At 46.0% G+C, this 13,680-nt stretch overlaps 2 protein-coding genes across 3 annotated transcripts; one reads left to right on the top strand and one right to left on the bottom strand.

Moving 5' to 3' along the window:
• Positions 1-216: 216 nt before the first annotated feature.
• GLOD4 (glyoxalase domain containing 4) lies at positions 217-8,933 on the bottom strand. The gene is made up of 9 exons (XM_084650914.1): positions 8,796-8,933; positions 8,133-8,182; positions 6,413-6,533; positions 5,305-5,449; positions 4,959-5,095; positions 4,120-4,206; positions 3,752-3,865; positions 3,574-3,660; positions 217-2,208 (listed from the first exon to the last, which is right to left on the bottom strand). Exons 1-9 carry the CDS (start codon positions 8,883-8,885, stop codon positions 2,143-2,145), a joined length of 897 nt encoding a protein of 298 aa, XP_084507040.1. The 5' UTR covers positions 8,886-8,933; the 3' UTR covers positions 217-2,142.
• Positions 8,934-8,955: 22 nt separating this feature from the next.
• MRM3 (mitochondrial rRNA methyltransferase 3) lies at positions 8,956-13,318 on the top strand. 2 transcript variants are annotated; one of them, XM_084650913.1, is made up of 5 exons: positions 8,956-9,289; positions 11,156-11,400; positions 12,029-12,196; positions 12,649-12,833; positions 13,102-13,318. In XM_084650913.1, exons 1-5 carry the CDS (start codon positions 9,021-9,023, stop codon positions 13,114-13,116), a joined length of 882 nt encoding a protein of 293 aa, XP_084507039.1. In that variant the 5' UTR covers positions 8,956-9,020; the 3' UTR covers positions 13,117-13,318. The 2 variants fall into 2 exon arrangements, with proteins under 2 accessions (XP_084507039.1, XP_084507038.1); XM_084650912.1 differs by having other exon boundaries at positions 8,974-9,289; positions 12,649-13,318.
• Positions 13,319-13,680: the final 362 nt, after the last annotated feature.

The following is a 13,680-nucleotide window of genomic DNA, read 5'->3' as shown; positions in this document are numbered from 1 at the left end:
AAAATACCGAGAAGCTGAATGTTAAGAGGCCCCTTTCTGCTTAAATCAAAGACTAATTTCAAATATTTTGGTGTTTATTATGTTAAGAAATTGGATGAAAGTAAGTGGGTGACATTTGCTTGCTAGTTGATTTTTGCTCACTTGTTTTTGTAACACAAGAGGCTAATTGAACTTTTCCCAGAGAATTATTAAAAACCAGTAAGCATATGCAACAAGTATATTGTAGATATTTATTCAGAACGTGCCGATTCTACAGTTCCATCAGCAACAGCAGGCATTCAAGTCAGTTCAACCCAGAAGACAAGTTGTTAAATTAACACACTTAAAGCTAATTTCAAGACAGCTATCCATTTGTCACTTTACTCTTCCCCTCTCCCAAATAATAAAGTCTGACTGGCTCTAGTTTGGAATGTCAAGTGTTTGGTGCACTGCAGTTAGCAGATAGATATAATGCAGCTTAAGGTGCATGGAAGCCATAGGACAGACCTAGTCCAATAAGGCCTATCAGGGAATCCTCAGCTTTTCACATTCTCCAAAATAACCTCATTTCCTCTGGCCTGAAAGGATGGTTTGAGACAGAGCCAGGATTTTATGCTGAGTGGGGAAATGGAAGAAGAGTTACACTGGCAGTACAGAGACAAAACACAGCTTTTGAAGAGGTAATGAGCATATTTCTCAGCTGTACCAATGAAGTCACACATTTTAAACTCTGTATTGGTTCTTCCCAAATCAGTTCCTGCATCATTCTTTAGAAATTCTGACGCAGGAAACATACTGGTTAATGTGTCTAAAAAAAAGTCTAATTCCACCCATTGATTTTGCCCAGTATTTTGCCCAGTATTCTATGTCGCACTTTTGTGTCGTGATGGTTTGAAAGCTAAGAAGCTTGGACTATGTATTTTACCTTCTGTTGATTCAGGCATTTATACTATGCTCATCACGGTGCTCTCATTAGTACTGCAGTGATTTATTTAATGTTTATCTGGAAAAAAAGATAAGCTATGCTCAAACATTTTAATCATATGCCAGCTAATAGCAACTGAGCTATCCACCTACATTTGGCTTCAGGGAGGTTTTTCTCAGAATCAAAACCTAGATGTCAGCCTTAGGGTTTAGATAGGGAAACTGACCTGCATAGCTACAGCAGGACAGCTATTCCACTAAGAGCTAGATATTTATTATTATAATTATGCTAATCAATTTTCCCATGTAGACAAGCTCTCAGTTCCAGATTTAATCTATGTCATAAAAACACAATACTTGCATTGTTCACAACAAACAGTAGCTAACCAAAGGCTTTTTCTTTTCCATGTGCAGCAGACTGAGCATTGCTAAAGCCACTGACCGTACAAAATGTTCTGTAACATACACAACTAGTCTATTTGTTATTATACCACCATTAATGTTGTCCCTTTCACTTCATGGCAATAAGTTCTGGAGTTGTCCAATACATTTTCCATGAATGGAACCAACCATCAATATAACATTTACTTTATTCTTTAACCTATACTTTATTCTTTAACCTATACTTTGCTTTGAAAGCAAGTATTTCAACACTTCCAAAGAGCTTTTTTCCACCAGCTCTGAACCACGAATTTTTATTCGGTTAGGTTTAGCAGCATGAATTATTTGGAAGAGAACTGCTAATTAGAATAAAATACCATAGTTTAATCTAATTAGTTAGTGTTCTGATCCTCCCCCTTGCCAGCGTTCTGTTTTAGCGCATACAGTAAATTCATTCTGGTCTTATTCAGCAGGGTGAATTTGAAATGGAGTTATTCTTCACTCCGAAATCCCTGCAGAAAGATAGCTCAGTACACATCCTGCAATAGATATATGCTACCTAAAATACCGAAAAGATGCAGCTAATGTCTAGGCTAAACTCTGGTCTTTCTCAATCCAACAGGAAAGAGAAAAGCTTGAGAGGGTGTCCTATTACAAGTCCATGGCCCCCATGTTATGAAATCAAGTGCTCAATCTGTGCATCACAGCACAACAAAACTTTCCCACTTTTCTTCCATAGACTTTTGCAAGGGCATTGCACACTCTCTCACTGAATGGGGACAACATGACTGCAAAACCGGACACATTTTACAGGTGTTCAGCAGCTAAAGGCATCGTTTATGAGACAATTCTCTTCAACTAAGCAGAAGTCTTCTGCATTTTGTGCTTAGCAAACCACTCGTCACTTTTGTCTGCTGCCATCGCCTGTACAAATAGAAGTGAACAATTTGTATAATGATAAAGTTATTAAAACAACAGCCATTTACAGAAGCAAACACGTCCAGGATTCTGCTTGGGTTAGCGCCAGTCAGTCGACTGGATGACTGCAGTCAGTCGACTGGATGACTGCAGTCAGTCGACTGGATGACTGCAGTCAGTCGACTGGATGACTGCAGTCAGTCGACTGGATGACTGCAGTCAGTCGACTGGATGACTGCAGTCAGTCGACTGGATGACTGCAGTCAGTCGACTGGATGACTGCAGTCAGTCGACTGGATGACTGCAGTCAGTCGACTGGATGACTGCAGTCAGTCGACTGGATGACTGCAGTCAGTCGACTGGATGACTGCAGTCAGTCGACTGGATGACTGCAGTCAGTCGACTGGATGACTGCAGTCAGTCGACTGGATGACTGCAGTCAGTCGACTGGATGACTGCAGTCAGTCGACTGGATGACTGCAGTCAGTCGACTGGATGACTGCAGTCAGTCGACTGGATGACTGCAGTCAGTCGACTGGATGACTGCAGTCAGTCGACTGGATGACTGCAGTCAGTCGACTGGATGACTGCAGTCAGTCGACTGGATGACTGACTTATTCACCAATAACGACCAACTCTTAAGTTAATCTGTGATTACCTAAAGCAAACAATTCTACCACACTGTAAATGAAAAACAATGCTCTTTGGGAATCACCTCCGGACTTCAGTACAACAAAAGCAACAGACACTCCCTGCAACAATACATGTTAGTTTCAGAAGCAAGTTAAAAAAGGTACGGTGAGTGACTGTCACTGCTGCACCAGATAAATGTATCCGACAAAGTGATTTGGTAAGACACAGGCATGACAGGATCAGTGTCTCCTGCTCTGAAACGTCCCTTTTCTTTTCACACTTTTCCTGAAACCGCTTGTCATTTCTGTAGCAGCAGCCCATTATCTTGTGAAGCTGTTCTACTGCACTGAGCTGATTGTAGTTACAACCAACAAGCCACTTTCCACTGTTACTTAGGTTGATTTGTAACTGATACTTTGCACTTCTAGCATCGTCCATTCTGCAGCCCCCTCTGAAGTGAGGAGTAACACCCAAGTGGCCACCACAAGAACAGGGAAGGAAAATTCTTTCCAGGATACAGAGGCAAACCCCCAAAGCTATTTGGGATTTTTAGCATCTGAAGAACTGCATGAAGCACTCATCTGAAAGACCCCTTTAGAACTCAGTGTAGCTGCCTTTGAAGGACTAGAAAGGCACTGGACCGTGTTGGGATTTTAAAACATACAGGTAGTCTATGCATTTCTATCCTGATGCTCAGACCTCTCCACCAACAAACAATACAGAGAATATATTACTTACATCATCTAACAGCTTGTTGCCATTGGGATCCATCTTGGAAAGCTCTCTAAATGCCTCATCTCCTACAAAGCAGATTTCATGGTTGTCCTAAACCAGATTTAACAGGAGAGAAAGTGAAATTGCCTGAGGGGGAGACTGAATTAAAGTTTATTCTGTCTCTATTTCAAACATCACTCACGGGATCAGCCAGGATAACCACTTGCACTGTTGCTTTTCCAGGGGTGTCCAAGCTAACTAGGGGCGTTAAAATCTTCTGCTTCTCCTTCTTCATCAGTGCTTCAATGTTTGGCAACTTAAAAACAAAGAGTGAGCTGAAGGTCAGTTGTGTCATATCAGGCTGCGATCATTTACTGTACCCAGTACTCACATCTCCATCACATTCTCACCAAGAGAAAGTTAAACACAACTTTCATTTGATGTTATCGTCTTGTTCACATAGTGACGTGAGAGACCTTCAAGTGGCTATCGGTATTACCATGAGTCACCCTCCACATGGCCAGCCCCCATAATATGGGAAAGGGCCAGAGGAAGAAGGAAATCAGTTACCTCTTCCTTTGGGCAAGAGAAGGCAATCCGCCCAAAAGCTGTGGCATGATCCACTGCTCCGCCAATGCCCTGCAGCTCCAATTTACACTGAAAGAGAGGGATTGAAAGAGTCTAGCTTGCAGGGAAACTAATCTGAAGACAAAAAAAGAATTCATACAATTTTTATTGCATTTTTGCATGCATGCCAATCAGCGTTACATAATAAGCTAATCATGTCAAAGCCACATATGCTTATTTCCCAGTGCATTAAGGTAGTAGTGACCTCTGTCATCTTATTTGAAAGAGAGGCTATAAGCATATACAAAAAACAAAAGCAGAATGATTCACCCTGAGTATTTGATAAATTTAGTCTGACTGCAAATTACTGAATGGATAATCTCATGTTCATGTTAACCTCTTTGTAGAAAGAGCAGCTAGGGCCCCGATTTCCCTTTTCACTCAAAATTACCATATTTCATGGTATCTTAACCTTTATGCCTCTTTCCTGAGCAGTTGCAGCTGGGGTTCTCATTTTTATATGGCTATTTGCTTGCTTTAAAGAAAGGCCCTACATATGAAATGAAGCATGGGCATTATTATGCCTATACTTTAAGTCTTTTAGATTAAAAGTTAAGAGCAAAACTACTAACAAATTTGACAATTCCACCTTTTTACAGTATGTGCTTAGCAGGGAGGCAGGATCGCAGACACACTGAAAAAGCAAACATTTAGAAGTTTAGAGAAACAGCTGTTCTCAGTAAGATGGTTTTATTTATTTATTTAAGGTTCGGTCATTATGAAATGAACCAATCCCACAACATACTATTTTCAAAGAATGGTCACTTCTCTAAACGACTAACCTGGTTATCTGCATAGCCTAGCAAAGCCCTTTGCTTTTCCTCATTCGTCTCATAAATTTTCATTCCCAGCAGATCAGACCAGTAGCTAACAGACTTCTGCAGGTTCGAGACTGCCAAAGTTACTTTTAGCACGGGATCTGCAAGATCGTAATAGTTTCCTATTAGTGGTGTGTATGTTGTCGTTTTAAACTCTAGGTTTTTGTGCTCATGATAATGGGAAACAAATAGTAACAACATGAGGCAGGCACACTTTCCCATAAATCTTGGGCAAGCCAGATTTGCAACCTCTTCTGATGTTCCAGCTCTCAGTCTCTGATGAGAAGAGAAAAGGGTATGTGTGCGTTACCTTGCTGTGGTTGTTCTTTGTCTTCCAGGTAGAACTTGTATCCTCCTGGGGCTTCAGTTTCAAATATACCCCTTGCAACTTCTTTGAGTGGCCATCCCATCTTCCTGGCATTGCTCACTGCCTGGCTGGACATAAGAGTCATGCCCTAGCAAGGATACAAAGCACAAACATGCACCGATACACCTGTGCAAAGATGCACCAACACCATCTTTTTGGTCAGCTGATAGATCTCCAAGTATCAGCACAGAATCCTAATCTTCATCCATTGCCAGGAACAGAGCAATCATCTATGTAGTCTCTGCTCCGTACCCCGGGGTAAAACACCTACTGGTGTCAAGGAAACCTCAACAGCCCAGATACTGGTTCCTTGCCCCCAGCTTTTCAATTATCTTCCTCCAAGAGAAAGCGGAGAGAGGGGGCAATAATTACACAAGTGGTCTGTAGTAAGAGTTGGAGCTATCCTGAACAAGGGCCTAAACAGCCTCTGAGAGGCTGGTTATCTTGCCTCTATAAAAACAACTCTGTCTGTAACACCTCTTACACAACAGGGAAATATGAAGCAGAGAGATGGAGTTTAATAGGCCAGATCCTGGCTCTACCGGTTTTTGCAGAGCTCACCAGAACAGCACTGACCAACTGGGTTTTGCAGAGGCAGTGGCCAATTCAAATCCAGAGTTCTGCCACCTTAGAGAAGAGTGGCTTCCATGACCATCCATCCATCTCTGACTCCGGGGGGGAGGAGAGAAAGTGAGTTCCTCCTTGGCTGGAAGTCCAGGGAAATAAAAGGGATGCTGCAGTTCTCCAGAATGATCTATCAGAAAGCTCCAAATTTTGCTGTCAGTGAGGTGGGGAGTGAGGGGCTCCCTGGAACAAATACAACTGCACCTCCCTGCCCAACTGCAGCATGAGCACAAAGCACCTCTCCCCACTTCCTTTTCCTTGCACAAAAGACATGCAAACAGCACCTGCAAGACTCCCCTCAGGGAACAAAAATGGATAGGGAATCAAACAGTATCAGGAAAGTGCATCCAAGACAGTCTGAATGGACTCCGAGCCAAAAAGCTCACAACAAGAACAAAAGAATGTTAGGACAGCAAGTGATATTTACCAGAAAGTCACTGCCGAGTCGATACTCTCCAACTCCATAATTGTAGGTCAACTCTGCAACAAAGTGATCATCTTCGGGCCCATAGCCCACCATTGTTTTGCTCCACTTTCCATCATAAGGGCTAGGACAACCATCACATTTATTTGTAGTCAGTATCAGACACAAACAAAGAAACCCCCCACACAAGTAAGAAGTGCCTCCGGACAGGAACTGCATTACCAGTGGTCTAGCTAATCCAATATCCTACCCCTGACACCAATCAGTGCCAGATGCTTCAGGGGAAAGTACAGAAACCCATACCATACAAACTTTTATACAATACTATATCACTGAAAGAGCATGCCAGTCGGTGCCGACTTCATGTCCTCAACCATGAAAGGATCCTTATAGTTTTATCCTCTCCTATCTAGTTTCTTACGTAACAGCAGATGCAGCTCTCCTACAAATAAGTCTAATTTTGTTTTGAAATTTACTAAACTATTTGCTTTGATAATATCTTGCACCAGCGAGTTCCACTCATTAATTATTCACCATATAGAAGTCATTTTTTTAATATGAGTTCCGGCTAACAGGAGCCGGCACTATGACTAAGGGATTCCCACAAAGTGTGATAGAAAACAGTAACTTTCCAGTAAGTTCTTAATTTAATAGATTCCAAGGCCAGAAAGGGCCATTGTGATCATCTAGTCTGATCTTCTGTAAAACACAGGCCAGGGAACTTCCCCAAAATGATTTGTAGACCACAGCTTCTAGCAAAACATCCAAACTTGATTCCTCTTGTGGAGGATCCACCACAACCCTTGGTAAATTGATCCAGTGGTTAATTACTCTACTGTTAAAAATGTATGCCTCATTTCAAGTCTGAATTTGTTTAGCTTCAACTTCCAGCCACTGGATCATGTTATACCTTTGTCTGCTAGACTGAAGAGCCCTCTGTTATCAAATACTTGATTCCCATGTAGGTACTTATGCACGATAATCAAGTCACCCCCTTTACCTTCCCTGCTAAGCTATGTTAATGTGTAACTAGGAAGGCACAACTGCACAGCCATCCAAAAGAATGATTAACAGTAGTTTTCATATGATTTGATCCATAATTTGATCCATAATCCAAGCATAGGAACTGCAACTATAGTGCAAGAGCTAGGATAAAATTAAGTGCCCTCAAGGTTCATGTTTCAGAGCATAAGCAGCTCACCAGGTGGAGTCAAAAAGCTATTTCCTCATCCTCATATAGGCAAATTGTAAAGTTAGACAATATATTCTAAGCTCTTTCTTTTTGAAAAGAAATGAAAGGCCACTGGCGGTAGCAGGATATTTTATTTTAACGGATTTATTTTGACTTAAGATAATAAGATGCCTACCCAAGGCACTAGGCTTCCTAATATCATTTACAAACACAATAAAATAAAATCCCAAGAGCATAAAGTATAATTTCCAATCAGGAACCAGTGGCTCAGATCAAAGGTATTTAGGCATCTAACTGCCTTTGAAGATCTGGGCCTCCATGACTACGTAGACTGTTGATCTGCCATGGCAATGCTTATGTTCCAATGTAAGCACCACTGACGCAAGAAGATACATTCTTCCTTCCTTCAAATGAAATGAGCAATGTTTAGGAAGCATGCTCAAGGGTCTATAAGTAAGCCCATTGGGTTAGTCAGCACCTGCAGATGTTTTAGTTTAGCTAGAGATTACAAAGAGAAATAACGGTACATACCCATTACAAGTAGCTTTGCATCCTTCCTCAAATTCTTCATGTCTTAGAATCTGGCAGATCGAACACATGCAACAAATAAACCCTGCTTAGTCCTTAACGGGAAACAGACCTGAGCACACCCCAACAGAACGCTTCGGGCACATCCGCCTCGTGACCAAAAAGCCCGGGTTTGCGGGGCTAAGAGTAGCAGCGTACACGTTCAGACGCAGGCTGAGCCCGGGCTCTGGGACCCCACAGAGCGAGAGCGTCCCAGAGCTCGAGCTCCAGCGTCTTCCTCACCACCGAGCGGCCTGATAACCTGAGGGGAGTCAGCGGGCACAGGCCAGGCGCGGGTGTTGAACTGCAGCGCGGACACGCTCGCACGGGGCGGCCGCCCGCTGCGGAGCCGGGCTCTCAAACTTCACGGCACCGCGACCCCCCTCCCCCCGCCGCCCCCGGACAACGGGGTCACTCCATGACCGGGGGGGGGGGCCCGAGCCGCGCTGGCCCGGGGTGGGGGGGGGGGGCGCGGAGCTCGGCTTCAGCCCCGGGTCCCAGCAAACCTAACGCTGGCCCTGGCGACCCACGGAGCCCCGCAGCGCTCCCCGCGCCCCGCCCGGCCACAGAACGGGGCAGCGGCGGGCCGGACGCAGCCGGCTGAGGGGCCCCCGCCCGCTCACTCACCCTCATGCCCAGCAGCTCGCGGTAGAAGCGGACGCTCTGGCCGCGGTTCCCCACTTTGAACACGAAATGCAGCGCGCGGCGGGCTCCCATTTCCGACTTCGGCCCCTACTTCCGGCGCGTGGCGATGACGCAAACCTCCCAGCCGCGGCCGAGTGAGGGAGCCGCGGAGGGTCACGTGCGCAGCCGGATATCCGGCGGGCCGGGGCCGCTGGGGGTAAGGGCAAGATGGCGGCGCTCAGGGGCCTCACTCTAGGTCCTGCCGCTGCCTTGCTCCGGGCTGAGCCGGGAGGAGCCGGGGCGGGCGCGGCTGCGGGGCGGCGCTGGGTGCGGGCGCTGCGGCGGAGCCCGGTCCGCGTGCTGCCCCCCCGCGAAGAGCAGAGAGCGGCCGCCCCGGCCGGGCGGGAGCCGAAGGGAGCCCGGCCGGCCCCGGAGAAGAGCCCGGCCGGGCAGGAGCTGCGCTACGAGAAGGCGGAGCCCGGAGACAGGAGGCTGGGGTAAGGCCCTGCGGCGCTCCCCGGCCCCGCAGGATCCGCTCTGTGCGAGAGCCGCTCGCTTCCCCTCCCCCGCCCCCAGACACGTTGCCATGGCAGCAGTCACGCCAAACAACGTATGGGGACCTTCCCCCCCCCCCCGCCCCCGTTTCCCTCCGCTACTGACAGACGCGTGGCACAGCCGGCCCCTTGCCCCCCCCCCCGGGCTGCTTCCAGCTTGGGCCCGGCCAAAAGCTACCTGCTGGCAAGGCGTGTAGGTCGGGGCTGCTTTAGTGGTGGTTAACGCATTGGGCATTACAGCAGCAGCGTAGGCATGATGTAATTGGCACTGATGATCTGCAGCCGCTAGCCCGACTCTCTTTTGCAGTTGTACCTATTGTAATGTAAGTATTGTGCAAAATCTCATGGTAGAAATCAGAGTTCCTTTCAGATGGTCAATGCAATAGTCAGACTTACATCCTCAAGGCTAATAGTTTACTTATCTGCTAAATCACAAAAAGTCTCCAAGTGATTAGTGCACATGAGTGAGGTTTTTACATTTGGCTTCAAGTAATAATTTAAATTGGGTTGCTACCAACTGTGGAGCATGCAAGCTCCATGTTTGAGTGTATGCATGAACCCTGAAAGGAAAGCAAGGCACAAGTTCAGCTTAGCTTCACTCTACACCTGTCCCTTTTCCTCTGCCTTGTCCCCCTCACTCTGCTTCCCTTCAGTTTTCTTTACTTTAGCTTAAAAAAATAAGCCTGGAATGAGCAGGATGTTTGCTGCCTTCACATTGTTCCCTCTGCTCATGTTAAATCCTTTTTTCTACCTAGTGTCTGTTTAGACTGGAAGCTCTTTGGGGCAGGGACTGTTTACTTGGCTGTTTTTGCAGCTCCTAGCACAATGGGGCATGGCCCTTGGGCACTGCTGTAATAAACATGCTATATGAAATAATGGAAAGAGAAACTGAGGCTAGTGGTGAAATTCACAACATCAGAGCAAATCCTAACAGGAGAGGGAACAATGTTCAAAACCTCAGCTGTTAGGGAGCAAACTTTTTAAACCAATAAAATGAAGGAAATCTAAAGTTATATATGGCAAGAGCTGAACAAAGCCTTAATATGCTGCATTGTGAAATTCTTTTGTCAGCTCATGGGAGAGGCACCAAGTTTCTGACTCTGGTGTTTGCCTGCCAGTGTATGAGCCTTCTTGCTTTTGCATTTTTCCACATAACTATTAATATTTCAGCAAAAGCACTTGCAAATAATTTGCTAACAAGCTACTCTGTGGTCAGTGTCGGTTCATAAATCCCTTAGAGTTCTCAACCCTTTTTTGAATGATATCCCACTTTTTTTTTTTTTAATATTGGCAGTGGTCCCTCCCCCTTTAGAATAGCGAGGACGCTGCCACCTACTGTTGCTATTGAGTTTGTTCAGGAGATACCAAGCAACTTACATCAAAACACAAGTCAAATGGTACTATAAAAACACTCGTTACCTGTATTAGTGCTTCTGCTGTCAGTCCTTGAGAGATCTGGGCTTGTTCAGTACTGGAAAGCAGATCTATGCAAGGCCCCAAGAAGGCTTGCTGTGCAGCCAAGGCCCCCTAGAAAGTTTGGCTCCTGCACCCCCTTCAGGTTGAGAACCATTGCCTTAGACTGATCCTGCTGTAGAGATTAATAAGGGTGAGCATAAGGGATCCTATACAATAGCAGTAGTAGCTGCAGCCACTCTTAAATATGTATGTGGACAATCATTGGACAGAAGGAATAATATTGAGTCCAGGAAAGTTTTGAGTAACATCCTCCACCTGCAAGTGGCAAACTTCAAAGCTGACCAGAGATGTTACTAACATCCCAGCAGTTTTAACGGGTCATCTTCTCTATAGAAAAGTGGTGACTATTGCCAAGTCAAAGAAGTTTCGCGATCAGCATGGGAAGATTCTGCTGGAGGGTCAGAGACTTATCAAGGATGCCCTGGACGCTGGAGCAGTGCCCCAGACTCTCTTCTTCAGTACTGTGGCGCACCTAAAGGAACTGCCTGAGGAAAAGCTGAAGAAAACCACTCTAGTTAAGGTGAAGTTTGAAGACATTAAGAACTGGTCTGACCTCATAGCTCCTCAAGGGCTGATAGGTAAGTTTGCTTTCGAAATAGTAAACAACGGGTAGCTGCACTTAGCAGTTATTAAAATAAATGTAGCGACAAATACGACTTGACTGTCTCGTCACTAGCCCATTCCTGTTACTCTGCCAGTGACATGGTGTCAAGTGGAATTGGCTAGAAGAAGGATTCCTCTGCTTCCACTCAAACTGACGTGATAGACGGTCTTGTCACTTGCCCCTCCGCTTGAGGAGGGGACTACATTTCAATAGACCTTCTCAAAGCTTGGAAGATGATTGGCACTCATGGTGACTCTGAGGCCTCTGTCTAACTGACATCCCTGATGGTGCCTGGTGATACAGGTATTCTGCTGTGGCGTGTGGAAAAATGGCACCTATGATCTCTGAGCTGATGATGCCCATGAGGGGGGGTGTTTTGTTTTTTTTTAAATGATGCTTTCATTCTTTTCTTTACTAGGAAAACAGTCTTATGCAGACTCCAGCAGTACTGCTCCTCACCCTATCTTCAGTACTTCCAGTTCCACCACAAAAGTATCAGTTAGATCAGAAGTGATTAAAACAGATGCATCCCAGGGGCAGTGCTATGTCAGAAAAGCCATTGAGTCTCATTTGCCAATGGGCCTCTCCCTTTGTTTCCTCAGGAATCTTTTCAAGACCTGACCATGCCAAGATGACTTACCCAGCTGTCCATCTACAGAATTTGTTGCCCCTGTCCCTTATCTGTGACAATCTCCGCGATCCAGGAAACCTGGGGCCAATACTGAGATCTGCAGCTGGAGCAGGCTGCAGCAAAGTGCTGCTCACCAAAGGTAGGCCTCTCCTTCTGGAGAGCAGGAGTCTGTGATGACTTCAGCTGTGGGGTTGGGAGAGTTTAATGAAAAATCAACCATTTGGAAAAGTGATGAGATTTCACTTGATATGGATGGAAACACACAACAGCTCACAGTGTGTTGGACCTTCTGTGGATACTCCTGTGATACCTAGTAAGTCTAGGGGCCTAGAACAAAGGCAGGTTCATAAGTACAGCATCCCATCAATAACTCTGCATACTGAGGGAGCTGAAGAGAGGTTAGCTTTCCAATTTGTGTGGTGCTAGGGTACCATAGGCCCATATAGGCCCAACAGCCTCCTGGCTGTTTCAGATGATGGCTTGCTCCAGGAAGCTTTTAAGCATTCTCCTTTGATGTGCTTTCTCACTAGCATTGAGTGCTGAATGCATATGCTTATGGAGATCTTGCACCTTCACTGTTTTCTATTACAGGCTGCGTGGATCCTTGGGAGCCCAAAGTGCTTCGTGCAGGCATGGGGGCTCACTTCCGCCTGCCCATCATTGCCAATCTGGAGTGGGAATCCATTTCCCACTATCTTCCCACAGGCACGCAGGTCCACGTGGCCGATAGCCGCGACCCAAGAACACAGGACAAGATGGAGGATGTGTCGGGAAAGGTCAGCAGCTATGGCTGGGTTTCCAGACCTTACAACTTAAAGGCTCAGATAGGCAGAGAGGACTTGGCTTTTGATTCAGAGAGCGAGGAGGAGGGAACAGATGAGGCCTGGTTCCCAGAACTTGACAGTCAGTGTTACCACGAGAACTGGACACGGGCTCCAGCAGCAGCAGTGGTGATAGGTGGGGAGACCCATGGTTTGAGCACAGAAGCTCTTCGGCTAGCAGAGAGCACGGGGGGAAAGAGACTGATTATTCCTGTTGTCCCAGGTGTGGACAGTTTGAACTCAGCCATGGCTGCGAGCATCCTGTTGTTTGAGGGGAAGAGACAATTGCAGTTGAGGAAGAAGCAAGAAAGCAAAAGACAGACTTTGCCTGCCTTGGGCTAAACTGTGCAGGAGACCATTCAGCACAGAAAGAGCCTCTTCTTTATGTTCCCATGCAGGCAGCTTGCAGAGGAATCAATAAAATTACAGGTTTTGCAACAGCTATTCAGTTTATACTTGCACAGCTGTTAAAACAGACCTGCCCCCAAGAGGTCCATGCCCATGTTCAACATCCAGCCACTCCACAGCATGCCCACCATCTGCACTTGATGCCCCTTAGCATTGGTGGAACACATGAAGTTTTGAGCAAGGTGCCCAAACTTTGGGACTCCAAGGGCCACACTTATCGGCAGCTGCCATCATCAAGGTGTAGGCCTTGGAGAGAGTAGGCCTTTGCACCTGCTGCTGCCCTGACTGGTTCCTTAGGAATGTCATAAGGGGATTAGCAGAGAGCCATTCTTAGAGGTAGCTGTCAGACTTAGTGATTGCTAACACAGCCCTTCAGCGATTCAGTGAAAGTCCC

The sequence above is a fragment of the Lepidochelys olivacea genome (genome assembly GCF_965140295.1).
Source record: "Lepidochelys olivacea isolate rLepOli2 genome assembly, chromosome: 17".
Classification (NCBI taxonomy): domain Eukaryota; kingdom Metazoa; phylum Chordata; order Testudines; family Cheloniidae; genus Lepidochelys; species Lepidochelys olivacea.
Note: the sequence above shows the minus strand (reverse complement) of the source record. Positions and strands in the feature narration are given on the sequence as shown.

Coding starts and splice junctions, on each gene's coding strand:
- GLOD4 (XM_084650914.1), bottom strand. CDS start 8,885: ATGGGAGCCCGCCGCGCGCTGCATTTCGTGTTCAAAGTGGGGAACCGC. Junction 8,183..8,795: donor GCGAGCTGCTGGGCATGAGG/GTGAGTGAGCGG, acceptor TCGATCTGCCAG/ATTCTAAGACATGAAGAATT. Junction 3,661..3,751: donor TGGTTATCCTGGCTGATCCC/GTGAGTGATGTT, acceptor AATCTGGTTTAG/GACAACCATGAAATCTGCTT.
- MRM3 (XM_084650912.1), top strand. CDS start 9,021: ATGGCGGCGCTCAGGGGCCTCACTCTAGGTCCTGCCGCTGCCTTGCTC. Junction 9,290..11,155: donor CCCGGAGACAGGAGGCTGGG/GTAAGGCCCTGC, acceptor TCTTCTCTATAG/AAAAGTGGTGACTATTGCCA. Junction 11,401..12,028: donor AGCTCCTCAAGGGCTGATAG/GTAAGTTTGCTT, acceptor TTGTTTCCTCAG/GAATCTTTTCAAGACCTGAC.